Raw genomic sequence first — 26,226 nt, 5'->3', positions numbered from 1 at the left:
GCACTCTAGCCTGGGTGACAGAGTGAGACTCCGACTCAAAAAAAAATAAAAATAAAAATAAAAAAGGGTGCAACCTCAGTTGCAATCAGGCAAATGTGAGACTCCGACTCAAAAAAAAAAAAAAAAAAGGCGCAACCTCAGTTGCAATCAGGCAAATGAACATTAAAATAACAGAAAAAAAAAAAAGGCCAGGCCCAGTGGCTTACACCTATAATCCCAGCACTTTGGGAGGCCGAGGCGGGCGGACCACCAGATCAGGAGATTGAGATCATCCTGGCTAACACAGTGAAACCTGTCTCTAATAAAAATACAAAAAATTAGCAGGGCGTGGTGGTGGACGCCTGTAGTCCCAGCTACTTCGGGAGGCTGAGGCAGGAGAATGGTGTGAACCCGGGAGGCGAAGTTTGCAGTGAGCCGAGATAGCATCACTGTACTCCAACCTGGGCGACAGAGCAAGACTCTGTCTCAAAAAAAAAAAAAAAAAAAAGAGAGACCAACCTGGTCAACATGGCAAAACCCTGTCTCTACTGAAAATACAAAAATTAGCCGAGCATGGTGGCACACACCTGTAATACCAGCTACTTGGGAGGCTGAGGCACGAGAATTGCTTGAACCTGGGAGATGGAGGTTGCAGTGAGCCAAGATCACGCCACTGCACTTTAGCCTGGGCAATGGAATGATGCTCTGTCTCAAAAAAAAAAAAAAAAGGAAAAGAAAAGAAACCACAAAGATGGAATTTTCATCTATCACACTAACAAAAATTTTAAAGTCAAACATTTTGAAGTTTCGAAATCATTATACCCTCTGAATTCAATTTTTTTTTTCTCCCAAGACAGAGTCTTGATCTGTCACCCAGGCTGGAGTGCAGTGGTGCTATCTTGGCTCACTGCAACCTCTGCCTCCCGAGTTCCAGCAATTCTCCTGCCTCAGTCTCCTGAGTATCTGGGATTACAGGCATGGACTACCATGCCCAATTTTTTTTTTTTTTTTTTGAGATGGAGTCTCGCTGTATCGCCCAGGCTGGAGTGCAGTGGTGCCATCTAGGCTCACTGCAAGCTCTGCCTCCTGGGTGCACGCCATTCTCCTGCCTCAGCCTCCCAAGTAGCTGGGACCACAGGCACCTGCCACCATGCCTGGCTAATTTTTTGTATTTTTAGTAGAGACGGGGTTTCACCATGTTAGCCAGGATGGTTTCAATCTCCTGACCTCATGATCCACCTGCCTTGGCCTCCCAAACTGCTGGGATTACAGGCGCGAGCTACTGTGCCCGGCCTAAATTCAATCTTAAAGTGTTTGAGCTTTGGTCTGAAAATGCATTTTTGGAGAAAAATAAAGTAAAATAAAAAATAAAAAAACTAAAATGTTTGGGCTATACTTTGAATTCTTTGTTGTGCGTACTAATTTTATAGTAAACTAACAGCTTAAATCAAGCTTTTCTGAAAAGGGCCAGATGGTAAATATTTTAGGCTTTGAAAGCATTACAGACCCTGTTGAAATTACTCAACTCTGCCAGTACAGGGTAAAAGCAGTCATGGACAATATGTAAACAAATGGGCAAGATGGTTTTCTAAAAAATTTCATTTTTATGGACATTGAAATATGAACTTCGCATAATTTTCACATGTCACAAAATATTATTCTTGTTTTGATATTTTTCAATTACGTATTTCACAACATAAAAGTCATTCTTGGCTGACAGGCCATACAAAAACAGACAGCAGGTGAGGCATGGTAACTCACGCCTGTAATTCCAATGACTCAAGAGGCCAAGGCAGGAGGATCACTTGAGCCCAGGAGTTCGACACTAGCTTGAGAAACATAGCAAGACCCCATCTCTATAAAAAACAAAAATTAGGCATGGTGGCAAACACCTGTAGTCCCAGCTACTTGGGAGCCTGAGGCAGGATTGCTTGAGCCCAGGAGTTTCAGGATGCAGTGAGCCATGATTGTACCACTGCACTCCAGCCTAAGAAACAGAGTGCGATCCCATCTCAAGAAAAAAAGAATAGTATAGTACAGTAATTCTAGTGTATATATATATATATACTTTTTTTTTTTTTTTGAGACAGTCTTGCTCTGTCTCCCAAGCTGCAGCGCAATGGTATGATCTCAGCTCACTGCAACCTCTGTTTCCCGGGTTCAAGTGGTTCTCCCTGCTCAGCCTCCAGAGTAGCTGCAATTTCAGGTGCCCACCACCATGCCCCGCTTATTTTTGTATTTTTAGTAGAGATTGGATTTTGCCATGTTGGCCAGGCTGGTCTCAAACTCATGACCTCAAGTGATCCGCCCATCTCGTCCTCCCAAAGTGCTGAGATTAAAGGCATGAGCCACCGCACCTGGCCAATTCTAGTATATTCTTATCAAATGACCCTTGATATGGTTCATTTGAAATAAATAACATTAGAAGCTCCAGTCAAGCAAAAGACAAAGTAGAAGGCATCACTATTTTATTCACATCTACCCATCAAACATTTCCTGAATGACTGAGCCAGCCTGCAGAGCTAACACTGCAACAGTGAAGTGAAGAAATCCCAGACCTGGAGTCCTGGAATCCAAGAGCCCCATAGAGGAGACATGAACATATCCCACTGCAAACAAAAATATCTCGGTGAGGGTGAAACTTAATGGGAATTGGCTATCCAGGAACATTCTGCCCAGGTTGCAAATGAGGTTGGAGAAGTCTTGACAGAAGAGGACTCTTGAAGTTAGTAACAACCATGAGATTTACTGAGTGTTCAAAAGATTCCAGTCATTGCTGAATAATATCCCCTTAAATTTGCCATTAAAAGCATCAGTAGGATTTGAACAGGCAGAGGAGGCAGGGAGGAAACACAGCTTGCAAAGGCACAAACATGCAAATGTGCCTGGCATGCCTGGGGAGCATCAGGTAGTCCACAGCAGGAAAGCTAGAACTGAGAGGAGCCCTGAATCCCAGGCGAAAGCTTCTAGACTTAATCTAGGGGACCACATGCAGGCATTCAAGGTTTTCAAGCCAGGGATGAAAGGAACAAGATCTGTGCTTTATTTTTATTTTATTTATTTATTATTTTGTGACAGGGTCTCACTTTGTCACCCAGGCTGGAGTGCAGTGGTGCAATCTCAGCTCACTGCAGCCTCAATCGCCTGGGCTAAAGAGTTCCTCCCACCGCAGCCCCTCAAGTAGCTGGTACTACATCCATGCACCGCCATGCCCAGGTACGCTTTTTGTATTTTTCGTAGAGACGAGGTTTCACCAGGTTGGCCAGGCTGGTCTTGAACTCCTGTGCTCAAGCGATCTGCCCACCTCGGCCTCCTAAAGTGCTGAGATTACAGGTGTGAGCTGCTAAGCGCAGAAGCACGATCCATGTTTTAGAAAGGTAATTCTGGAGCTGGGAGGAGATTTTGTAAAATCCAGAGAGCCAGAGGCAGGGGAAGAGTTAGGAGGCTGATGACATCATTTGGGTGAGAGAAGGCAAGGGTGGAGGCAGTGGCAATGGAGAGAAGTGAATTGGTTCTTAAGATATTCTAGAGAAAGTCAAGAAACTTTCTGTCCAGTGATCTTTATGTTCTTCCCTGCTGCCTTTTTTTTTAGAGACAGGTTCTCTAAAAAAGCCTGTTGTGCCAGTCTGGGGTGCAGTGGTGCAATCCTAGCTCACCATAGGGTCTCACTGTGTTGCTCAGGTTTAGTCTTTATGTTCTTTGTAGAAGAATAGATTCAGCTATCTGCAGAGCAAGAATATTTGGGGGTGGTAAGGAGCAGAGGGAGTGGACAGTCTGGAACAGCCCCTGAGGTAAACATGACAGAGATACGAGTGAAGGAACAGAGAGATAAGAGTGAAGGAACAGAGAGGCTCAGGCATAGCACCAATGGCCCAACTGAGGCTGGAGCTCAGAAACCAGCTTGTGCAGCCAGTTCGCACGGCTGAGTAATTTGGTCAGCAGTGCTGGAAAGCCTAGACACGCAGGCATAGAAAACCTGTGCCTGGGTTGATTTAGGATGGAGAACTGGCCAACCAGCCACCACAGAAGGTCAAAAGGAGAGGGATGGCTGCCTGGCCCTTTGTCCTTCCTGCTGGCTGGCATGAGAATATGATAGCAGGAGGTGACACGGCCAAGACAGACCACAAGGTAAGAGTGGAAATGAAAAGTCACAGCAGAGCAACATGCTATAAAGAGTTGGAGTCCCTGATACCACAGAGTCGCATCACACAGTGCCCCAGACCACATACCTGGGCTTTTATGTGCAAGAGAAAGAAACTTCTAGCTTGTTTCAGTCACTGTTTTGTTAGGTTTTCTACTGCTTGAAGCCAAAACGACTTTAACTAATAAAAACTGAACTGAGTAGAAAAGAAGTAAAACCAGGAAGGGGCTGGTAAAGAGAAGACCAGAGACCAGAGGGCTGACCCTTACCCTGTCAGTCCAGAAGCAGGTTTAGAGGGAGTGGGGTAGAAGGGAGGAAGGCTGTAATCAAAAGGGGAATTTCAGCATTCTAGATTTCAGAAGTAGAACAGTTCCCAAGAAGAAGTGGTTAAATTCTTTGGGATTTTTGGTTGTTTGTTTTTGAGTAAGGGTCTTGCTCTGTTACCCAGGCTGGAGTGCAGTGGCATGATCACGGCTGACTACAGCCTCAACCACCTGGATTCATGTGATCCTCCGACCTCAGCTTCCTGAGTAGCTAGAACTACAGGTGCCTGTCATCATGCCCAGATAATTTTTAAATTTCTGCAGATACGGGGTCTCACTATGTTGCTCAGGCTGGTCTTGAACTCCTGGGCTCAAACGACCCTTTCACCTCGGCCTCCAAAAGTGCTGGGATTACAGGCTTCAGCCACTGCGCCCTGCCTTGGTGGTTAAATTCTAATCACAGCATTCATGGCAGCTCATCATTGATTGAGAATTTAGGATGCACTGAGCAATCACTGTGCTAAGCAAGTGCTTCCCACGGGTAACTCTCCGCCAAATCCCAAGGAGGAAGGCACTACCATTAGCTCATTTAATGATGAGGAAAGTAAGATTTGGAGAAGCTGAATCATGCGCCCAAGACACTCGGCCCCCTAGTGGTGCTTGGAATTCAACTCGAGAGCCAGAGCATGGCCTGCTGGGACACACTGCTGCCCAAGTGTTCCCCTCTGCCTTCCCGATCACCCTCCATTCTCCCACCACCACTCTAGTCCCACAAAGTGAAACAGAATCAATAGCTCACCTGCAGCGACTCTCCCTGGAGAAGGAATGAGAACTCCGCCCATGTCGAAAATCACCGCTCTGTAGGTGCTGCCTCCAAGGTGCGTCCATCGGTGGGACCCCTGGTGCCTGCGCTGGGTGTGTTTCAGGAAGGCTGTCCTCCACACCCACTGGAGACGGGGGGACCGGAAACAGCTCCTGACACACATGGTGAGGCTGAGGCTGTGTGGGAAGAAGGCACAGGGCGTTACTTGCCTGCACTGCCTCCCAACCAGGCCTCCATCCTGGAGCTCAGAGGGGCCAGCCAGACATCTCTAACCCATCTCCAACAGGCACTTCGAATCACACCCACAACTGACCTCAGTGTCTCCTCCCTCCCTGGCTACTTAGTCAAGGGCTCCATCGCCCACTCGGCTGCCCAAGCTAGAAAGCTGGGACTCGCCTCTGACTTTCTGCAATCTCTACCTCACCTCGCCCTATCTAGTTCTGTGCTGTCAAGTCTTTCTCCTGAAAATCTCATCTACCTCTTTGCATTCTCACTGCCACCATCTTGCCCGTGGATCCTAACTGGCCCCCTTGCCTCTTCTCAGACCTCTCTCCAATTCTTTCTTCACCCTCCAGTCAGAGTATTCTTTAAAAATTGTAAATCTGGGCCAGGTGTGGTGGCTCACTCCTGTAATCCCACCACTATGGGAGGCCGAGGCGGGTGGATCACCTGAGGTTGGGAGTTCGAGACCAGCCTGACCAACATGGAGAAACCCCACCTCTACTAAAAATACAAAATTAGCCGGGCATGGTGGCGCATGCCTGTAATCCCAGCTACTCAGGAGGCTGAGGCAGGAGAATCGCTTGAACCTGGGAGGCAGAGGTTGCAGTGAGCCAAGATCGTGCCATTGCACTCCAGCCTGGGCAACAAGAGCAAAACTCCATCTCAAAAAACAAACAAACAACACCTTCAATGGCTCCCCATTGCCCTTAAAATAAACTCTCAATTCCTAAGCCTGGCTTAAAAGATCTACTCCTGTCAGGCGCAGTGGCACACGCCTGTAATCTCAACACTTAGGGAGGCTGAGATGGGCAGAACACCTGAGGTCAGGAGTTGGGAGACCAGCCTGGCCAACATGGCGAAACCCCATCTCTACTCAAAAACACAAAAATAACCTGGGCATGGTGTTGGGTGCCTGTAATCCAGCTACTTGGGAGGCTGAGGTAGGAGAATTGCTTGAACTTGGGAGGCAGAGGTTGCAGTGAGCCAAGATTGTGCCACTGCACTCCAGCCTGGGTGAGAAAGCCAGAGTCCATCTCAAAAAAAAAAAAAAAAAAAAAAAAAAAAAATCTCATTCCTTTCTGCAGCATCTCCCCATTTTTTCACCTCAACCTGGAATGATCTGGACATACACATCTACATGCAGTTTCCTCAAATGCATGTTCTCCTCCTCTGCAATGCTCTGTTCCACCTGTTGCCTGGCTAATTCCAAACAGTCCTTTGGGTTGCAGTTTACCAGTCACTGTCTTCATGAAGCCTCTTGGGGATACCAGAAAAGACTCATTAGGAGTCTCTCCTGCGTGCACCTAAGATGTCCTGTACTCGCCTCCTCCTAGCACTTACGATGACACCCTCACACCACAAAACACCATCATTGCCACTTACAGATCACTGCAGCAGCCTGGTAACTGTTCCTCAAACTTACTTTCAAAAGGTTCAGAAAAAAAAAGACACACACAACACACATACATACATGTACACGTATACAGATGCATACCTATATACTCGTGTATAGAGAAAACCAAACATGGCCAGACATTAATAGTGAGTCTAGATGAAAGGTATAACGGGAGATCACTGTAACTTCTTTTGACTTTTCTGTAAGCTTGAAATAAAAAGATGGGGAAAAAAAACAAAATAATGAAGGCAAATTCTATTTTCTTCATGAAAATCTTTAAGCTTTTTATGTGATTTCTACAGTTAAAAAGCTTACTAAAAATCAGGAGAGTGCAAAACAGGTTGGTAAGACAGCATCTGAGTTTACAGGAGTCATTCAGTGGGGCCAAAAGGACTCCAAAACTATATAGTTTGAGCATCCCCAATCCAAATATCTGACATCTGAAATGCTCCAAAATCAGAAACTCTTTTTTTTTTTTCTTTTTTGAGAGTCTCACTCTGTTGCCCAGGCTGGAGTGTAGTGGCACGAATTTGGCTCACTGCTACCTCTGCCTCCCAGGTTCAAGTGATTCTCCTGCCTCAGCCTCCCGAGTAGCAGGTACTACAGGTACGCACCACCATACCTGGCTAATTTTTGTATTTTTAGTAGAGATGGGGTTTCGCCATGTTGGTCAGGTTGGTATCAAACTCCTGACCTCAGGTGATTCACCTACCTCAGCCTCCCAAAGTGCTGGAATTACAGGTGTGAGTCACGGCACCCAGGTAGGACTCAAAAAACTGTAGAGGTTGAGCATCCCTAATCCAAATATCCGATACCTGAAATGATCCAAAATCCAAAACTTTTTGAACCCCCACACGATGCCACAGTGAAAAATTCCACACGTAAGTACTTAACACAAACTTTGTTTCATGCACAAAATTATTTAAAATATTGTATAAAATTACAATCAGGCTATGTGTATAAGATATATATGAAACATATATATATAAGTGAATTTCATGTTTAGCCTTGGGTCCCAACCCCAAGATATCTCATTATATATATGCAGATATATCAAAATCCAAAATCTGAACTACTTCTGGTTCCAAACATTTGGGACAAGGGATACTCAACCTCTATAAGCACCTAGAGAAAGGACTCTTAAGTGGTAAATCTTGAATATAATGTGTTTCTCATCTATAGTCAGCCCTCTGTATTTGTGAGTTCCACATCTGCAGATTCAGCCAACTACAATAGAAAATATTCGAAGTAAGGCCGGGTGCAGTGGCTCACGCCTGTAATCCCAGCACTTTGGGAGGCCGAGGTGGGCGGATCACGAAGTCAGGAGATTGAGACCATCCTGGCTAACACGGTGAAACCCCATCTCTACTAAAAATACAAAAAATTAGCCGGGCGTGGTGGTGGGCACCTGTAGTCCCAGCTACTCAAGAGGCTGAGGCAGGAGAATGGTGTGAACTGGGGAGGCGGAGCTTGCAGTGAGCCGAGATGGTGCCACTGCACTCCAGCCTGGGCAACAGAGTGAGACTCCGTCTTAAAAAAAAAAAAAAAAAAAAAAAAAGAAGAAAATATTCGAAGTAAAACAAAACAAAACAAACACACACAGTAAGGGCACAGTAACTGACGCCTGTAATCCCAGAACTTTGGGATGCTAATGTAGGCGGATCACCTGAGGTCGAGAGTTCGAGACCAACCTGGTCAACATTGTGAAGCCCCGTCTCTACTAAAAACACAGAAAAAAAATTAGCCGGTCGTGGTGGCACACACCTGTAATCCCAGATACTCGGGAGGCTGGGACATGAGAATCACTTGAACCAGGGAAGTGGAGGTTGCAGTGAACCAAGATTGCACCACTGCACTCCACATTCCAGCCGGGGTTATAGAGTGAGACTCCATCTCAAAAACAAACAAACAAAAACCAATAAAAATAACAACACAACAATAAAAAATGCAAACAAAAAATACAGGTTAACAACTATTTATTTACACAGTACTTACACTGTTTTAGGTATACATACATATATATGCATGTATATATATTTATATATTTTGATATGGATATGATTTGATATATATAATATATATTAAATATATATTTTTTGATATGGAGTCTCCCTCTGTCACCAGGCTGGAATGCGGTGGCATGATCAGAGCTCACTGCAACCTCCACCTCCTGGGTTCAAGCGATTCTCCTGCCTCAGCCTCCTGAGTAGCTGGGATTACAGGTGCGTGCCACCACGCCTGGCTAATTTTTGTGTTTTTACTGGAGACGGGATTTCACCATGTTGGCCAGAATGGTCTCGATCTCTTGACCTCATTATCCACCCACCTCGGCCTCCCTAAGTGCTGGGATTACAGGCGTGAGCCATCGTGCCCAGCCAGTATTATAAGCAATCTAGGGATTACTTAACTCATATCTTGCTTGCCCTGAGAATACTGTGCTGGCAGCGAGCTGCACTTTTTTTGCTTTCTTTTTTTTTTGTTTTGAGACCGAGTCTTGCTCTGTCGCCCAGGCTGGAGTGCAATGGTGTGATCTCGGCTCACTGCAACCGCCTCCCAGGTTCAAGCTATTCTCTTGCCTCAGCCTCCCGAGTAGCTGAGACTACAGGTGCTCGCCACCACATCCAGCTAACTTTTTGCATTTTTATAGTGGAGACGGGTGTTAACCATGTTGGCCAGGCTGGTCTCGAACTCCTGACCTCAAGTGATCCACCGGCCTCGGCCTCCCAAAGTGCTGGGATTGCAGGTGTGAGCCACCACACCAAGTCAAGTACTTTTTTTTCTAAATGGGAAATGGGTTAAAGCATATAGGAGGGTGTGCATAGGTTATAAACAAATGCTACACCATTGTATATCAGGAACTTGAGCATCCACAGATTTTGGCATCTGCAGGGGGTCCTGCACCCATCTGCTGAGGATACCACCATGCAACGACGGTAATTGGAAATTTGCTGAATTTGGGGGCAATATTTGAAACTAAAAATGTCAAGGTTCATTTGCATTTTCAGTTTTACTTACGTTCCTATGCCAAGGCCAATGTTTATGATAGAAAGAGAAATTTACTTACACACTTGTATATTTTGTATGAGGGCGTAGTAGAGATGAAAAATGCCTTTGAGGGGGCCGGGCGCAGTGGCTCACGCCTGTAATCCCAGCACTTTGGGAGGTCGAGGCGGGAGGATCACGAGGTCAGGAGATCGAGACCATCCTGGCTAACATGGTGAAACCCCGTCTCTACTAAAAATACAAAAAAATTAGCCGGGCGTGGTGGTGGGCGCCTGTAGTCCCAGCTACTCGGGAGGCTGAGGCAGGAGAATGGCGTGAACCTGGGAGGCGGAGCTTGCAGTGAGCCGAGATCGCGCCACTGCACTCTAGGCTGGGTGACAGAGGGAGACTCCGTCTCAAAAAAAAAAAAAAAAAAAACAGAAAAAAAAAGAAAAATGCCTTCAGGGCCTGAAGGGGCAACTTTAATCCTTATGGAGGACACTGTCCTCCACATAGTCCCACTAATGGACATGTGGGCAATGCTCCCACAAGCAGCCTGCTTATTCCTTCAACTACAGACAACTGTTCTGCTCTAGCCACTTCCCAAGGCAGGAAATGCTGTCATTTCTCATACCTCTAGGCCTTGGTATCTGCTGTGCTCACTGACTGGAACACCTTTCCCTGCTTTATCTGTTAGGTGAATTTCTATTCACTTTGACATCACAACCTCAGTTTTAGCTCCTCTGGGGAGCCTTTTCTTTTCTTTTTCCAGGTAGAGTGTGGGACTTCTTTTTTTCACTCCCATTGCCTCTTCTCCATATCTTCAGCAGAGCACTTACCCCATTACACAGTAACTGTTTTCATTTTTTTTTGAGACAGGAGTCTTGCTCTGATGCCCAGGCTGTAGGGCAGTGGGGCAATCTTGGCTCACTGAAGCCTCTGCTTCCCCGGTTCAAGCAATTCTCCTGCCTCAGCCTCCCGTGTAGCTAGGACTACAGGTGCCTGCCACCACGCCCAGCTAATTTTTTGCATTTTTAGTAGAGATGGGGTTTCACCGTGTTAGCCAGGATGGTCTCGATCTGCTGACCTCGTGATCCGCCCACCTCGGCCTCCCAAAGTGCTGGGATTACAAGGTTTTGTATTTTTTTTAGTACAGTCGGGATTTCACCATGTTGACCAGGCTGGTCTTGAACCCCTGACCTCAAGTGATCCTCCCATCTCTGCCTCCCAAAGTGCTGGGATTACAGGCAAGAGCCACTGTGCCCGGCCTGTTTTCACGTCTACGTGTTTCTGAACTCATAAGCTCCTTAAGACAAGGACTATCTTATTCATCTTAGTATACATACATCCCCTGGGAGTTAGTACAGGTTTTAGACACATAGCTGGTGCTCCATATGAGTTGGAAGGATGCATAAACTGGAAATATTGGAAAACAGGGAAAAGCTGGGGAAAGGTTTAATCCTTGGCAGCCACAAAGAGCTGTAACATTCCCAACCTGCCCAACTCTGGCTAACAGTTCTAGTTCTGTGTTACTGGTATCTACCATAAAGATTTGTCAGGCTAGGCGCAGTGGCTCACGCCTGTAATCCCAGCACTTTGGGAGACCAAGGAGAGCAGATCACCTAAAGTCAGGAGTTCGAGACCAGCCTGACCAAGAGATGGGCGAAACCCCATCTCTACTAAAAATACAAAAATTAGCCGGGCGTGGTGGCAGGTGCCTGTAATCCCAACTACTCAGGAGGCTGAGGCAGGATAATCGCTTGAACCTGGGAGGTGGAAGTTGCAGTGAGCAAGATCCTGCCATTGCACTCCAGCCTGGGTGACACAGCAAGACTCTGTATCAAAAAAAAAAAAAAAAAGATTTATCTTCTTCCTGACACTCAAAATGGGATTAGCATGATAATGCAGACTTGCTACCTAAATGATGCTCTCATAAATATACACACACAGTGTGTTGTCATACATTAAGAAGATGCTTGGGGCCAGGTGCAGTGGCTCACGCCTGTCATCCCAGCACTTTGGGAGGCCGAAGTGGGTGGATCACAAGGTCAGGAGTTCCAGACAAGCCTGACCAACATGGTGAAACCCTATCTCTAAAAAAAAATACAAAAATCAGCTGGGTGCAGTGCTGTGTGCCTGTAGTCCCAGCTACTTGGGAGACTGAGGCAGGAAGCTTGAACCCAGGAAGCCGAGGTTGCAGTGAGCCGAGATCGCACCACTGCACTCCAGCCTGGGCGACAGAGTGAGACTCCGTCTCAAAATACAAAAAAAAAAAAAAAAAAGGTTTGTTTGGTAAAGAGATAAAGAATGTTAGTTCTGGATTCAGATTGCCTGGATTTCAGTTCCAGCTCTGCCACTACTACCTGTGAAATCCTGAGCCAGTTACTCTTCCTCCAAGCCTCAGGTTACTCCTCTGTAGAATAGGGACATAGTACCAGTTTCATAAAGTTGTTGTGACCATTGCATGACACAAGGTATATGAAACACTCAAATTAGTACCTGGCACATGTTGAAATGTTATCTACTATAGTAATATACTAAAAAAGTTCACAAGAGGTTTTATGCATACAGTATGTGTGTATGGTTTATGCACTTTCACATAACCCTGTGATTCTTCAACAGGGTTATGTTTTTTAACCCCAAGAAGACATCTGGAAAGGTCCAGAGACATTATTGGTTGTCACCACCTGGGGAGAGGTGCTACTGACATCTAGTGGGTCAGGCCAGGGATGTTTCTAAACACTCTACAATGCTCAGGACACCCCGCCCCCTTGCCAAAAACAAAAAAGAATAATCAGGACCCAAAATGTTAATAGTGCAGAGTTGAGAAACCCTGATTTAAACAGGGCATATGGAAACGTATTTCATAGGATGTAGTCACAAGATCTATATACGCATGTATCTTGTGGTCATGTCATAGTCCACATACACACACATCTAGAACGCACTATGTCCACACACACACTCATCTAGAATGTACTATGTACTTACATATGTATCATTATACAATGTACCTAGAGTAGCATCCTGTCATGTATGTGTCCCATATGCATTGATTGTGTCAGTATCTACATACAAAAGCCACTCTGACATACTGGAAAGAATGCTGAGCCTCAGAAAAGCTAATGTTATCTCCATATACATAATTCCATTTCATCCTCACAACTGCATGAGGACATGATATCATGCCAACTTTACGCAATGACTATACTAGTTCAAGACTGCACAACTGCTGATGTAGGTCAACCTCATAGTACGGACAGGAACTGTGTTTATCTTATACGCCAATGTATCTCAAGCATCCCAAGGGTGTCTAGACTCTCAGTAAACATTTGTGAAGTGACAGGGTGGGGAGGAGGACCCCGGTCTCACTGCAGCACTGTGCTCGTAACCAGCAGATCACCATCTTTTCTCTCTTTTTTTTTTTTGAGACGGAGTTTCGCTCTTGTTGCCCAGGCGGGAGTGCACTAGCACTATCTCGACTCACTGCAACCTCCGCCTCCCGAGTTCAAGCGATTCTCCTGTCTCAGCCTCCCAAGTAGCTTGGACTACAGACGCGCGCCACCAAGCCCGGCTAATTTTTTGTATTTTTAGTAGAGACGAGGTTTCACCATGTTGGCCAGGTTGGTCTCGAACTGCTGACCTGAGGTGATTCGCCCGCCTAAGCCTCTGGGCTGGGATTACAGGCGTGAGCCAGCGCGCCCAGCCAGATCGCTATCTGAACAGCGATCGAGTCTCCACTCTCTACGGCCCCTTAGAAGGAACTTCACCTCTCTGAGCCTCGTTGTACCTATCTGTAAAGTGGGACAGAAACAAAACCATCCAGACTAGGGTTAGACAGGAGTCAAACACAACAAAAGGGGCAAAGTTCTGCATAGCAGATAGCTCGGACAATTCGGAGACCTCGCGGAGCCAGGGATCCCGCGCCGTCAGCCGAGGTGGATTAGGACGAGGCCTCTGGGGCAAGCAGAGGTTAACTCGCGGCTGTGCGAAAACCTGTAGCTCAGCCTAAGAGTGGCACCCCAGCGCGAGCAATCGCCACGACGTCCTTCCGCTCCGACCTCCTCAAAATTGCGTCCGGAAGAGCAGTGGGTGACCCCTGCCACGCCGCCCAATCGCTGTGCGCGGTCATGCGCGCATGCGTAAACCTCAGGTCGGCGACGGCGGCTGGGAGGCGGAAGTGGAGGTTGTTGTGGCTCCGAGGGCTGTTCGAGGAGCTGCTGCTGCTGAGGCGGCGGCAACTGCATTGAGGCGGTGGCGGCGCTGCCGGCCCCGGGCCGCTCGGCCTCTCGGCTCGCCTTCCAGCCTCGCCTGAGCCCGCCGGGGCCCGCGCCGGCCAGCGCCTGCCCTATGAGTGTGTCACTGGTTGTTATCCGATTGGAGCTCGCGGAACACTCGCCTGTCCCCGCCGGCTTCGGCTTCAGCGCCGCGGGTGAGTCCCGCGGCCTCGCCGCATTCCCTGTAGCCGGGTCTGGGCCCGGAGGGCTTCCGTTCCCAAAGCACTGGCTCGGGAAAAGCCCGCGGCGAGGGCTCTTGCCTCAGGAAGACACGGAGAGGTGATCGGGATCCCTCTCTTTCCCATCCGCCTTTGAGAGGCCTTCCCGTTTGTTATCTCAGGGAAGCCCTGCCCCGAACCTCCCTCCCTGTGCCGTCTGAGGGCATTCAGTTTATACCTGGCGCGTCTCCCTCTCGAGATAGTCGAGTGGTGTGTTTGTCTCGCTTGCTTCCCTATGGGCTTCGTAAAGGCAGGTACTGGGTCCCCAGCAACGCTGGACGGTCCCTGGGTTAATTAAATTGTTCCCTTTTGGAACGATATCCATTGAAGTGCCCCCTAACCATAGTCATAACTAAAATTTGGACACTTCCTATATCCCAGCACTGTACTAAGCACCTTTTGTGTATTGTATTCTTTAATTATCTTTGCAACAGCCCTAAGAGGCAGATGGGTGTGACATGTACCTCTTACACATTGGGAAACTGAAGCTTAGTGATTAATTGATTTGCCCAAGGTTATCTGTAATGGGTGAAACTGGGATTCTAACTCAGTGAGCTGGACTTGAGTCTGAGCTTTTTACACCGTTAACACAAGTGAGGAAGCTCCTTAGTGGGGAATGCAGCTCTGGCTCTGTTCCTTGGTCCTCAGATAATTAACTAACATTCATTCAAGAAATACTTGGCCGGGCGCGGTGGCTCACGCCTGTAATCCTAACACTTTGGGAGGCCGAGGCGGGCGGGTCACCTGAGGTTGAGAGTTCGAGACCAGCCTGGCCAACATGGTGAAACCCTGTCTGTACTAAAAATACAAAAATTAGCTGGGCGTGGTGACAGGTGCCTGTAATCCCAGCTACTGGGGAGGCTGAGGCAGGAGAATCGCTTGAACCCGGGAGGTGGAGGTTGCGGTGAGCCAAGATTGTGGCACTGCACTCCAGCCTGGGCGACAAGAGATAAAGTCCATTTCAAAAAAAAACAAAAAACAAACTTATGCTCATATCTACTGGAGCTTTCCTTGTGTGCTGAATCAGACAGCGTCTCTGCTTTAATGGCACCAGCAGTTTCATGGAGGAAACAGATGAATTAAATAAGTGCAGAATATGTGTAGAATTACAACTGTGGTAAGTGCGGTGAAGGAAAGGAGAAACAATTTGGGAAAGTATTACAAGAAGATGTGTTTGGTTTGGAGAGAGGGATGGGGGCAGGTAGGGATGGTGTCATTGGGAACTTCCTGAGGACGTGACCTTTGAAGCTGCAAATTAAAGATTGAATATGACTTTATAGCTTATGAGCACCTTTCCAAAGGCTAAAAGTGGCTTCTGAGTTCTGAGAGTCAGCTAAATTGATATTAGCCGCATATAGACATCTGCATGGGTCAGTCATGTAGTCATTTATTCATCAAACATTTAGAGGGCTTCCTCTGTGTGCTCGGCACTGTGGTATAAGGGCTGGGAATACAGTGGTGGGCAAAACAGGCCTTGTCCCTGCCCTGACAGAGCATGTATTAGGGATATTTCAGTTAAGTCTCCAAATTCCGTTTCCCTTTTCATGTGTTTCATTGATTTAAGACAGTAATCACAGATGTTCATGGCATGAGCATAAGCCAGGATGTTTAAGACTACCCCTACAAGTTTTTGAAATTTTGTTTTTTTAATGGACTTGATATCTTCATTTTGGGCTGAACACAATTTCATTTTATCAGGTGTTACTAAAATGTTAGCTCATCTGGGCATGATCACTGTTGCATCTTCTCTAAGGCTCCCTCTTTGGCGATTTGCTTTAAAGTGCATGATTTTGGGCCAGGCGCAGTGGCTCAAACCTGTAATTCCAGCACTTTGGGAGGTCAAGGCGGGCGGATCACTTTGAGGCCAGGAGTTCGAGACCAGCCTGTCCAACATGGTGAAGCCCCATCTCTACTGAAAGTACAAAAATTAGCTGGGCGTGGTGGCACGTGCCTGTAATCCCAGCTACTCGGGAGGCTGGGGCAGGAGAATCACTTGAACCTGGGAGGTGGAGGTTGCAGTGAGCCAAGATCACACCACTGCACTCCAGCCTGGGTGACAGAGTGAGACTCTGTCTCAAAAAATAAAAATAAAGTGCATGATTTCAGTAGAACAGCCCTGCATTTCTGAGTATATTGTCCTGGCTGCTTATTGACTCTTTGCTGTGTACTGCAGTGGTCCCAGAGTTGAGTGAGATGGATACTACAAAGGCTTCTTATCATCTTGGCGGAAGGCAGGAGAAAGAAAAGGAAAACCTAATGATAGAGGAATAGAGAACAGAGAGGAGCTTGTTTTATTACCTTGTATTAATCATTCATGTGTTCTTTAGCCGGGGAAATGTCTGATGAGGAGATAAAAAAGACGACACTAGCTTCAGCTGTAGCCTGTTTAGAAGGCAAGTCACCAGGAGAGAAAGTAGCGATTATCCATCAGCATCTCGGCCGTCGAGAAATGACAGATGTGATCATTGAGACCATGAAGTCCAACCCAGGTATGCTTTCTAAAACCCTGGACTCTCTTTTGTAATGTGAACACTGGTTGCCTATTTTATACACGGTGTTTGATGAGCCTACAATTTCAACATCTAGCATACTTTCGTCTTTCACTACGTGTGTGCTTTATATGACACTGTTAAGCCACATGTTAGTGTTTCCAAATATTTCTTCCAAATTAATCCTAACAGTTGGAGTTGACAATTCAGTTCAGTGACGGGGGGGACTTTTTTTTTTGAGGCAGGGTCTCTGTTGCCCAGGCTAGAGTGCAGTGGTGCAATGTCGGGTCATTACAACCTCAGCCTCCTGGGCTGAAGCAGTCTTCCTGCCTCAGCCTCCCAAGTAGCTGGGATTACAGATGCCCTCTACCACGCCTGGGCAATTTTTGTATTTTCAGTAGAGACAAGGTTTCTCCATGTTAGCCAGGCTGGTCTCATACTCCTGGTCTCAAGTGATCCGCCTGCCTCGGCCTCCCAAAGTGCTGGAATTACAGGTGTGAGCCACCACACCCGGCTACCAGGGACAATTTCTTACCACCTAGTTCAGTGGCAGATCATTAATGTGTCCAAATAAACATGTCGTGCCTTCCCCTGCTCTGCCAGCTCATTTTTTCTTTCTTTCTTTTCTTTTTTTTTTTTTGAGACAGTCTCACTTTGTCCCCAGGTGGGAGTGCAGTGGCGCGATCTCGGCTTACTGCAACCTCCACCTCCTGGTTTCAAGCAATTCTCCTTCCTCTCTCAGCCTCCCAAGTAGCTGGGACTACAGGTGCACGCTACTACACCCAGCTAATTTTTGTATTTTTGGTAGAGACAGGGTTTCACCATGTGAGCCAGGATGGTCTCAACCTCTTGACCTCCCAAAGTGCTGGGATTACAGGCATGAGCCACTGCACCCGGCCAGCCAGCTCATTTTATCTGCGGAAGTGGATGTGTAGATAGTACTACATCTCCAACATGGAGGTGGTCAGAACTGGTAGATTTGGATTTCAAACTTAGTAGCCCTGAATGTTTGTCCCAGTTAGGATTTCGTGATAGAAGATACCTGCTTGCTTTATGGTATTGCCAAATGTAATAGCCATCCTTAAGTTTCTGAGGGTGTTAATGAGATTTTTATGGAGCAAAGAGAGCTTTAAAGTATGATGCCCTCATAAACTCAGCTATTCTACAAATAATAGCTGTTAATGCATTACATTGTAATTACTCTATCAAAGTTTATTCCTCCAACTTGAAATTTTAATCTAGTTCAAATCCTTCAGCATATGTCCTATCCATTTATAATCTGCTATTTTTTAACTGGTGAAAGATGAACTAAAAACTACAGTGGAAGAAAGGAAGTCTTCAGAAGCCTCCCCCACTGCGCAAAGAAGTAAAGATCACAGTAAGGAATGCATAAACGCTGCCCCAGATTCTCCGTCCAAACAGCTTCCAGACCAGATTTCATTCTTCAGTGGAAATCCATCAGTTGAAATAGTTCATGGTATTATGCACCTATATAAGACAAAGTAAGAAAACCCTCTTTTCTTGGGGGTTAGTCAATTTTTTATTTTTTATTTTTTTTTTGCTTTGCTTTAGCGTAGTCTCTTGTCCTGAAGGAAAGTGGGTATTTTAAGCTTCAAAATAATAATACTTTTGTCTGTTGTATGTTAGAGAATTCTCAGATGTTTTACATTTGATTAATCTTGTGGATTGGGTCAAAGCTTTTCCTTATAGAAGAAATGCTTGTGGATACACTTAAGAGAATATGTGGGAAAAATGTTTTCTTTTTTTTTTTTTGAAATGGAGTTTCGGTCTCGTTGCCCAGGCTGGAGTGCAATGGCGCGATCTCAGATCACTGCATCTTCTGCCTCCTGAGTTCAAGTGATTCTCCTTCCTCAGCCTCCCAAGTAGCTGGGATTACAGGTGCCCACCACCACACCTAGCTAATTTTTTGTATTTTTAGTAGAGATGGGGTTTCACCATGTTGGCCAGGCTGGTCTTGAACTCCGACCTCAGGTTATCCGCCCGCCTCAGCCTCCCAAAGTGCTGGGATTACAGGCGTGAGCCACTGCGCCCTGCCAGGAAAATGTTTTCTTAGCAGATAGGCATGGAAGGTGATGGGGAATTGAAAGGACAAAGAAAATGATCCACAGCATCTTTGTAGTCTCATGTCTCCACCAAATCTTTACTGAAGAGGCTGCTAAGAAGTCAGTTAACTCATTACAATTTTATTACCTCTTTTTTACCATTTTCTGTGGTTCAAACAAAGCTTGCTAGAGCCCCAAGGAAAGGAAGCATTTGGCTAGATAATCCACAAGCCCAGCCACTACCTTCTTGGGTAATGGTAGCTGATACCTTAAGGCCGTTCTTGTGCTAACTCATTTGCCAGATCTCTACTGGGAAAACAGTGACTATTCAGGTAGCCATTTTGTTTTTTGTTTTGTTTTTTTGTTTTTTTTTGAGACAGGGTCTCACTCCATAACTCAGGCTGGAGTGCAGTGGTGCAATCCTGGCTCACTGCAACCTCCCCTCCCGGGTTCAAGCAATTCTCCTACCTCAGAGTAGCTGGGACCACAGGTGCACACCACCACGCCCAGTTAATTTTTTTTTTTTTTTTGGCAGAGATGGGGTTTCATCATGTTGGCTAGGCTGGTCTCGAACTCCTAACCTCAAGTGATCAGCCCACCTCAGCCTCCCAAAGTGTTGGGATTACAGGTGTGAGTCACCGCACCCGGCACAGGTAGCCATTCTGGATCACAGCTGTCAAGTGAGTTTGCAGCATTTCAAAAAACAAATTGCATTGTGGGAGGATTTTCTTTCCTCTCTATTCCAGCCATCTCAACTTGGTAACACTTCCTGTAATCCTCAGTTACATCCTCATGGTTTAGAATTCTCTCTTGCCGGGCGTGGTGGCTCACGCCTGTAATCCCAGTACTTTTCGAGGCCGAGGCGGGGGATCACGAGGTCAGGAGTTCGAAACCAGGCTGGCCAACATAGTGAAACCCCATCTCTACTAAAAATACAAAAATTAGCCCGGCGTGGTGGCACGCGTCTGTAATCCCAGCTACTTGGGAGGCTGAGCAGGAGAATTGCTTGAACCCAGGAGTCAGAGGTTGCAGTGAGCCGAGACCATGCAGCAAGACTCTGAAAGAAAAAAAGACAGAATTCTCTCGTATATTTAGAGCTGTTTTTTTAGGCCTTTTAAGAGAGGTCCATAGCCAGAGTTGTGCTTTTAAGTTAACCAGTGACAGATTTTTTTTTTTTTTTTTTTTGAGATGGAGTCTTGCTCTGTGGCCCAGGCTGGAGTGCAATGGCGTGATATTGGCTCACTGCAAGCTCCGCCTCCCAGGTTCACACCATTCTCCTGCCTCAGCCTCCCAAGTAGCTGGGACTATAAGCACCTGCCACCATGCCCGGCTAATTTTTTTTGTATTTTTAGTAGAGTTGGGGTTTCACTGTGTTAGCCAGGATGGTCTCGATCTCCTGACCTCGTGATCCACCCACCTCGGCCTGCCAAAGTGCTGGGATTACGAGCATGAGCTACTGTGCCTGGCCACCAGTGACAGATTATTATTCAAACATTGATGAGAGTAAAACACTGCAAATTTGCCGAATGCAGATTTATAACCGTAATAAATGTTGAACTGAAGATTAAAAAGTCCAATAGGGGGTATAATATAGAACAATTCATTAATGAAATATTACAATTTTTATTTTTTCCTGTTTTCTTGGACATAAAAGTTGTCTAGTATTGTTTAAACTAACCATACCTCATCTATTCAAGACACTCTAATTTTTTTTTTGTTAGTAAGATGACCTCCTTAAAAGAAGATGTGCGGCGCAGTGCCATGCTGTGTATTCTCACAGTCCCTGCTGCAATGACCAGTCATGACCTTATGAAGTTTGTTGCCCCATTTAACGAAGTAATTGAACAAATGAAAATCATCAGAGACTCTACTCCCAACCAATATATGGTGCTGATAAAGTTTAGTGCACAGGTAAAAGTTATTAAATTTATTAAAAATCTCTTTGCCTCAGAAACTGTGGTATTCAAACTGATAGTAGCTGTGTGTGATTTACAACATTTTGCACTTAAGATTCTTGAGATGTCTTCTAAGATATAATTGTAATTCTAGATGTATTTCTAAATTCATTAGCAGAAATACAATTATAACGTATACACTTTTTTTTTTTCGGTAGAGATGAGATCTTGCTGTGTTTTCCAGGCTACTCTTGGCCTCAAGCAATCCTCCTGCCTTGGCCTCCCAAAGTGCTGGGATTACAGATGCTCTGAGCCACTGCACCTGGCCTCATGCCCATGATTTTTTATAGATCAGATCGAGTATGAAGTTTAGGGTTTTGCAAGGAGGCAGAGGTTGCAGAAAGCTGACATCACACCACTGCACTCCAGCCTGGGTAGCAAGAGTGAGACTCCGTCTCAAAAAAAAAAAAAAAAAATCTAGTGTTTTTTTTTTTGTTTGTTTCTTTTTGAGACGAATTCTCGCTCTGTCGCCCAGGCTGGAGTGCAGTGGTGTGGTATCGGCTCACTGCAACCTCCGCTCCCGGGTTCAAGCGATTTTCCTGCCTCAACCTCCTGAGTAGCTGGGACTACAGGCATGCACCACCATGCCTGGCTAATTTTTGTATTTTTAGTGGAGACAGAGTTTCACTATGTTGGCCAGGCTGGTTTCGAACTCCTGACCTTGTGATCCACCCGCCTCAGTCTCCCAAAGTGCTAGGATTACAGGCGTGAGCCATCATGCCCGGCCTGTTTGTTTTTTTAAACAAGCAGTAACTATTCCAGAAAAGCAGTGGTTCCCAGACTTTTTGAAGTTAACACCATCTTATTATTTTTCCATTACCCCCACTTCTTTCTTTCTTTTTTTTTTTTTTTTTGAGACGGAGTTTCACTCTTGTTGCCCAGGCTGGAGTGCAATGGCACGATCTCAGCTCACAGCAACCTCCGCCTCCTGGGTTCAAGCCATTCTGCCTCAGCCTCCGGAGTAGCTGGGATTATAGGCATGCACCACCATGCCTGGCTAATTTTGTATTTTCAGTAGAGGCGGAGTTTCTTCATGTTGGTCAGGCTGGTCTCAAACTCTGGACCTCAGGTGATCTGCCCGCCCCAGCCTCCCAAAGTGCTGGGATTACAGGCGTGAGCCACTGCACCCGGCCTCATTCTCTTTTTAGTGGGGGAAGAGTGTACCTGTTCTGTGATCTCCAGAGAGAAGCTTTAGTGTGGAGTTCTGTCTGCAAGAGAGTACACAGTTATTATGTTTTATGTTTACAAAGTACCCCATCATTTAGGGAGACATTTAAAAGGTTTCAATTATCCTTTGGATTTAAAGTTTACAAGTTGACATTAAGAACAGAAAAGCACTTGAATAGCTCCTTTCACTGTCCGTCAGAAAGCCTTCCAAGAGTGCCAAGGAGCTTTGCAAACCATGGGAAAATCGTGCCTTAAGCCATTTCAGTCTGGTAGCACATGTAATAATAAGGATAATGATGATAATATCCAACGTTTATCGATGGCTTCTGTATCACTCACTGTGCTAAGTGTTCAATACACTTTGTCTCATTTAATCCTCACTACAATCCCTTGCGGAAACTGTGTTGTTATCTTTGTTTTACAGATGAGGAGGGTGCCTGCAGAGGGAGATACGTGGTTTGCCCAGGGTTACATAGCTAGACATAAATGACAAGCAAGAGTGTGGCACCCTCACTTTTAATTCCAGGGACGCGTTCCTCTTCTAGTAGGAGTGGGATGAAGGTGTGGGGAAGGGAGGCGGTTGTTTGTGAGACCTTCTATGACAGCAGTATTGTTACAGTTTCTACTTAACAACTAGGGCAATAAGCAAGTAACAAAGGAAAAGACCCAGAAATAGATTGGGAAAAAAATGTTTAAGAGCACTTAGGCTTTTGAAATAGTCTGAAGTCGTATAAATCCACCACAGTCACCTGTTTAATAAACCCACACAGTTCCCTATAACAAGTATTGCCCTTCATAATGTGCAGGTAGTACTGTGGATATTTACTGTGAATGAATTTTCCTTGTACATCTGCACTATCCTTCCCCTTGTGTCTTTTGATCAAGTGAAGGTTGCTCAAGTTGACATGTTTTTCTGAGACTGCGAAACAGGTTGCTGCATGTTCTTCCCCATGGGGCTAGAACCCTTTATCTTGGTATCATGAGTTGTATTATTTATTGCTAACTCTGGGTCTTAGGGGCTAATCCCTATCATCCTAACAGGGATTTTCTAATACCTAATAATACCCTCTTGGTGTAAGACTGGAAGTTAAACTAATATCGGCTGTAGTGAGAATAATAGGCTCAGTAGCTACCAACTCTGAAGCACTTACTAGAGACCGGACCCCGTGCCAAGTGCTTTCCATGCATTGCCTCCTTGAATCCTCTCAACGATGCCATGTTGGCCAGGTGCAGTGGCTCATGCCTTTAATCCCAGCACTTTGGGAGAGACCAAGGTGGGCGGAACACTTGAGGGCAGTGGTTTGAGACCAGCCTGGCCAACATGGCAAAAGCCTATGTCTACTAAAAATATAAAACTTAGCTGGATGTGGTGGCGCACGCCTGTAATCTCAGCCACTTGAAAGGCTGAGGCAGGAGAAACTATTGAACCTGGGATGTGGAGGTTGCAGTGAGTCAAGATCACACCACTGTACTCCAGCCTGGGCAACAGAGCGAGACTCTGTCTCAAAAAAAAAAAATGTCATGTATTTTACAGTTGAGGAAACAGGCACAGATATGTCACTTGCCTGCAGCCAAACAGCTAGTAGGTGTCAGAGTTAGGGTTCAAACCTAGGCAGCCTGACTCCATAGCCTGGGCACCTAACTACGTTTTTATTCTTTTCCTCACCACAGATTTTTAAATAAGGACTTATAAGCCTTCTCTTTATCTTTGGTAATTTTTGAATTTCTGTTGGCCTTAGCTTTAGCTGAAAGAGTTGTGAGGCCAGGTGTGGTGGCTCATGTCTGTAATCCCAACACCTTGGGAGGCCAAGACAGGAGTATTGCTTAAGGCCAGGGGTTCAAGACCAGCCTGGGCAACATGGCAAGATCCTGTTTCTTAAAAATTTTTTTTAAAAGATCAAAAAAAAGGGGGGGTGTGCTTACAAATTTGTAGTGTGACCCTTAGGAAACTTGGTCTTTGGGTAGAGAATTTACAGTTCTTCAGGACATAGGAAAAGCAGAAGGAAGTTCAATTTTGTTGTTCTTGGGGGCAGAAAAGGACAGATGACCACTTAATAGAGTATGTTGGCTTTTTTCACCTGCATGCTTAGTTACCACAGCCTTAGCAGACACCTCCTTGGAGAAGTAGAGGTATGTTCTCAACACTGTAGTTGATTCCTGTGACAGCGAAGGAACTTGATCATAATGGATTTGTCTTTTTCTGAGTTAATCCTCAGAAGAGAACAATAAAACCAAAGGACTAGAAGGAAACAAAAGCCAGGTTTATTTAAAGTTTTGCGTCCACACAATGCAAACATTTTCAATAAAAGCTGTTTCTGCAATGTTCTTGGCAGTTAGCTTCAGGCTTTTGTTTAGTGCATTTAGATGGTGAGTTGAAGTAGGAACCATGTGTAGTTTGTTCCCTACTCTCTACCTAGTACATAGCACAGGGCCTGGCACATACTAGATGCTCAGAAAATATGTGAACAGGCGAAGGTGCATTTCTAATACCAAGATTTTAAAGAAGAGATCAATATGTTAATTGGGAAATCTCAGCTGTTTAGTGATGTTGTTGTTACAAAAAAGTACTTTTTCTTTTTACTTTTTTCATTTCTGCCACAATCATCCTAGTGTAGGCCACCATGACAACTCACCTACATGCTTCTTCTCCTTTTTTATTTTATTTTATTTTTTTGGAGACAAGGTCTCACTCTGCTGCATAGGCTGGACTGCAGTGGCACGATCTCGGCTCACTGCAGCTTTCACCTCCTGGGCTCAAGCTATCCTCCCACCTCAGCCTCTCAAATAGCTGGGACTACAGGCTTCCACCCCCATGCCCGGCTAATTTTTGTATTTTTTGTACAGATGGGGTTTCGCCACGTTGCCCAGGCTGGTCTCAAACTCCTGGGCTCAGGTAGCAGAAAGGAATAATTCATTGAATGGTTTTGGTCACATGCCTTATCCTTTCCTGTAGAGGAGGCTGGTCGTTTAGTGAGCATTTGCAGAGCTCTAGACCCCAAGAGGGCTCTACCAGCCCCTGGTGGTGCCTGAGGCTCTGAGGAGATGAGAGAAGGCCCTGACTTTCAGGCAGTCTGTTTTCTCCTGGTGAATCCATGTGCTGACTTTGCTGCTTACTCAGCCAAAAGCATTTCAAGAAATCGTTGCTCCTGAAGAATGGGGGAAACCATATTAGGTTGTAACCTCTTAGTATTAAAGAGGCTTCTTCTCCAACAGCTGGCTTTAAACATTTTCAAATTATAATGCACTATGCTCAATACACGGATTATTTTCTTAAGTAAAGCCTCTCCACCCCGACCTGCTGCCACTCTGCCCCTCCAAAATAAAAGTATGTTCAGAATTGATCATCCTTCCTCAGCTGCTTAGCTCACTTGGTCATGTTAAGAAAGCCAGGCGCGGTGGCTTACGCCTGTAATCCTAACACTTTGGGAGACCGAGGTGGGTGGATTGCCAGAGCTCAGGAGTTGGAGACGAGCCTGGGTAACTTGGTGAAACCCTGTGTCTACTAAAATACAAAAAATTAGCTGGGTGTGTTGGCGTATGCCTATAATCCCAGCTACACAGGAGACTGAGACAGGAGAATTGCTTGAACCTGGGAGGCAGAGGTTGCAGTGAGCCGACGTCATGCCATTGCTCTCCAGCCTGGGTGACAGAGCGAGACACCATCTCAAAAAAAAAAGGTGGGGGGGAAGCATAAGTAATCAAGAATTCACAATTACATCATTAGAGGGGAATTAAAAGCTGTCGAGAAGCTTACAGTGTCTGTGAGATTCAGAACCTTGTGAGAGTGGACAGGCAGGACTATTTTTGCCTGGTGCAGCCCTGAATCTCTTCCTTAAGGTTGACGATGCTGCATTTCCTGTTGCAGAATTCCCAGAAGCAGCCTGTCAATGTTGGTAGGGCCAAAGCACATAACTTTCTCTGTTTGGATTAATGCCCGTGTGGGAATAAAATCCAGACAAGCCTTGGCCTCCCCGCTTGCCTCAAAAAATTGGCTGAGTTTAAAAACTGGAATCGTCTCCGTTGCTTGCTACTAAGGCTAGACTAGAAGGTTCTGTTTACCTGTGTCCATTTCATAGACGCACATGTGCCTTTGCAGCTTTGCCTCAAGGGGACTGTTTCTCCACATTTCACCCATTTTCTAATGCTAGGGAATGAGACTGTTAGTATTTTAAAGGCTGGTTCATCTTGGGCCCCTTGACCTTGACCAAGAGCTTTGCTTTTGGTATTGGACACTAGGTGGTGGTTTAAGAC

At 45.8% G+C, this 26,226-nt stretch overlaps 2 protein-coding genes across 30 annotated transcripts in view; one reads left to right on the top strand and one right to left on the bottom strand.

The window, feature by feature from the left end:
• The window catches only part of ACAD10 (acyl-CoA dehydrogenase family member 10), a 70,351-nt gene extending 56,478 nt beyond the window's left edge, over positions 1-13,873 (bottom strand). For 14 of the 27 annotated variants that reach the window (XR_001708292.4, XM_016924248.4, XM_016924249.4 and 11 more), the window contains exons 1-4: positions 13,710-13,838; positions 7,537-7,639; positions 6,924-7,031; positions 5,183-5,382 (exon numbers count right to left, since the gene is read on the bottom strand). Coding sequence is in view for 19 of the 27 variants with exons in the window: in XM_016924248.4 (XP_016779737.3) it covers positions 5,183-5,382; positions 6,924-6,955 (232 nt within the window). In the remaining 8 variants the exon portion in view is untranslated. Of the gene's footprint in view, positions 1-5,182; positions 5,383-6,923; positions 7,032-7,536; positions 7,640-9,888; positions 9,959-13,709 lie in introns of those variants that run through there. The other 13 variants (XR_010147778.1, XM_063784964.1, XM_063784968.1 and 10 more) reach the window with 4 other exon arrangements.
• Positions 13,874-13,940: 67 nt separating this feature from the next.
• Positions 13,941-26,226, top strand: part of BRAP (BRCA1 associated protein) — a 43,549-nt gene continuing 31,263 nt past the window's right edge. The window contains exons 1-4 of one of the 3 annotated variants that reach the window (XM_016922613.4): positions 13,941-14,238; positions 16,629-16,790; positions 18,094-18,292; positions 20,575-20,764. In XM_016922613.4, the coding sequence (XP_016778102.1) occupies positions 14,157-14,238; positions 16,629-16,790; positions 18,094-18,292; positions 20,575-20,764 (633 nt within the window). In that variant the 5' untranslated portion in view covers positions 13,941-14,156. Of the gene's footprint in view, positions 14,363-16,628; positions 16,791-18,093; positions 18,293-20,574; positions 20,765-26,226 lie in introns of all 3 variants that reach the window. The other 2 variants (NM_001246552.1, XM_016922612.4) reach the window with 2 other exon arrangements.

The sequence above is a fragment of the Pan troglodytes genome, chromosome 10 (genome assembly GCF_028858775.2).
Source record: "Pan troglodytes isolate AG18354 chromosome 10, NHGRI_mPanTro3-v2.0_pri, whole genome shotgun sequence".
Taxonomy (NCBI): domain Eukaryota; kingdom Metazoa; phylum Chordata; class Mammalia; order Primates; family Hominidae; genus Pan; species Pan troglodytes.
The sequence above is the reverse complement of the archived record's forward strand: the minus strand, read 5'-3'. Positions and strand labels throughout refer to the sequence as shown.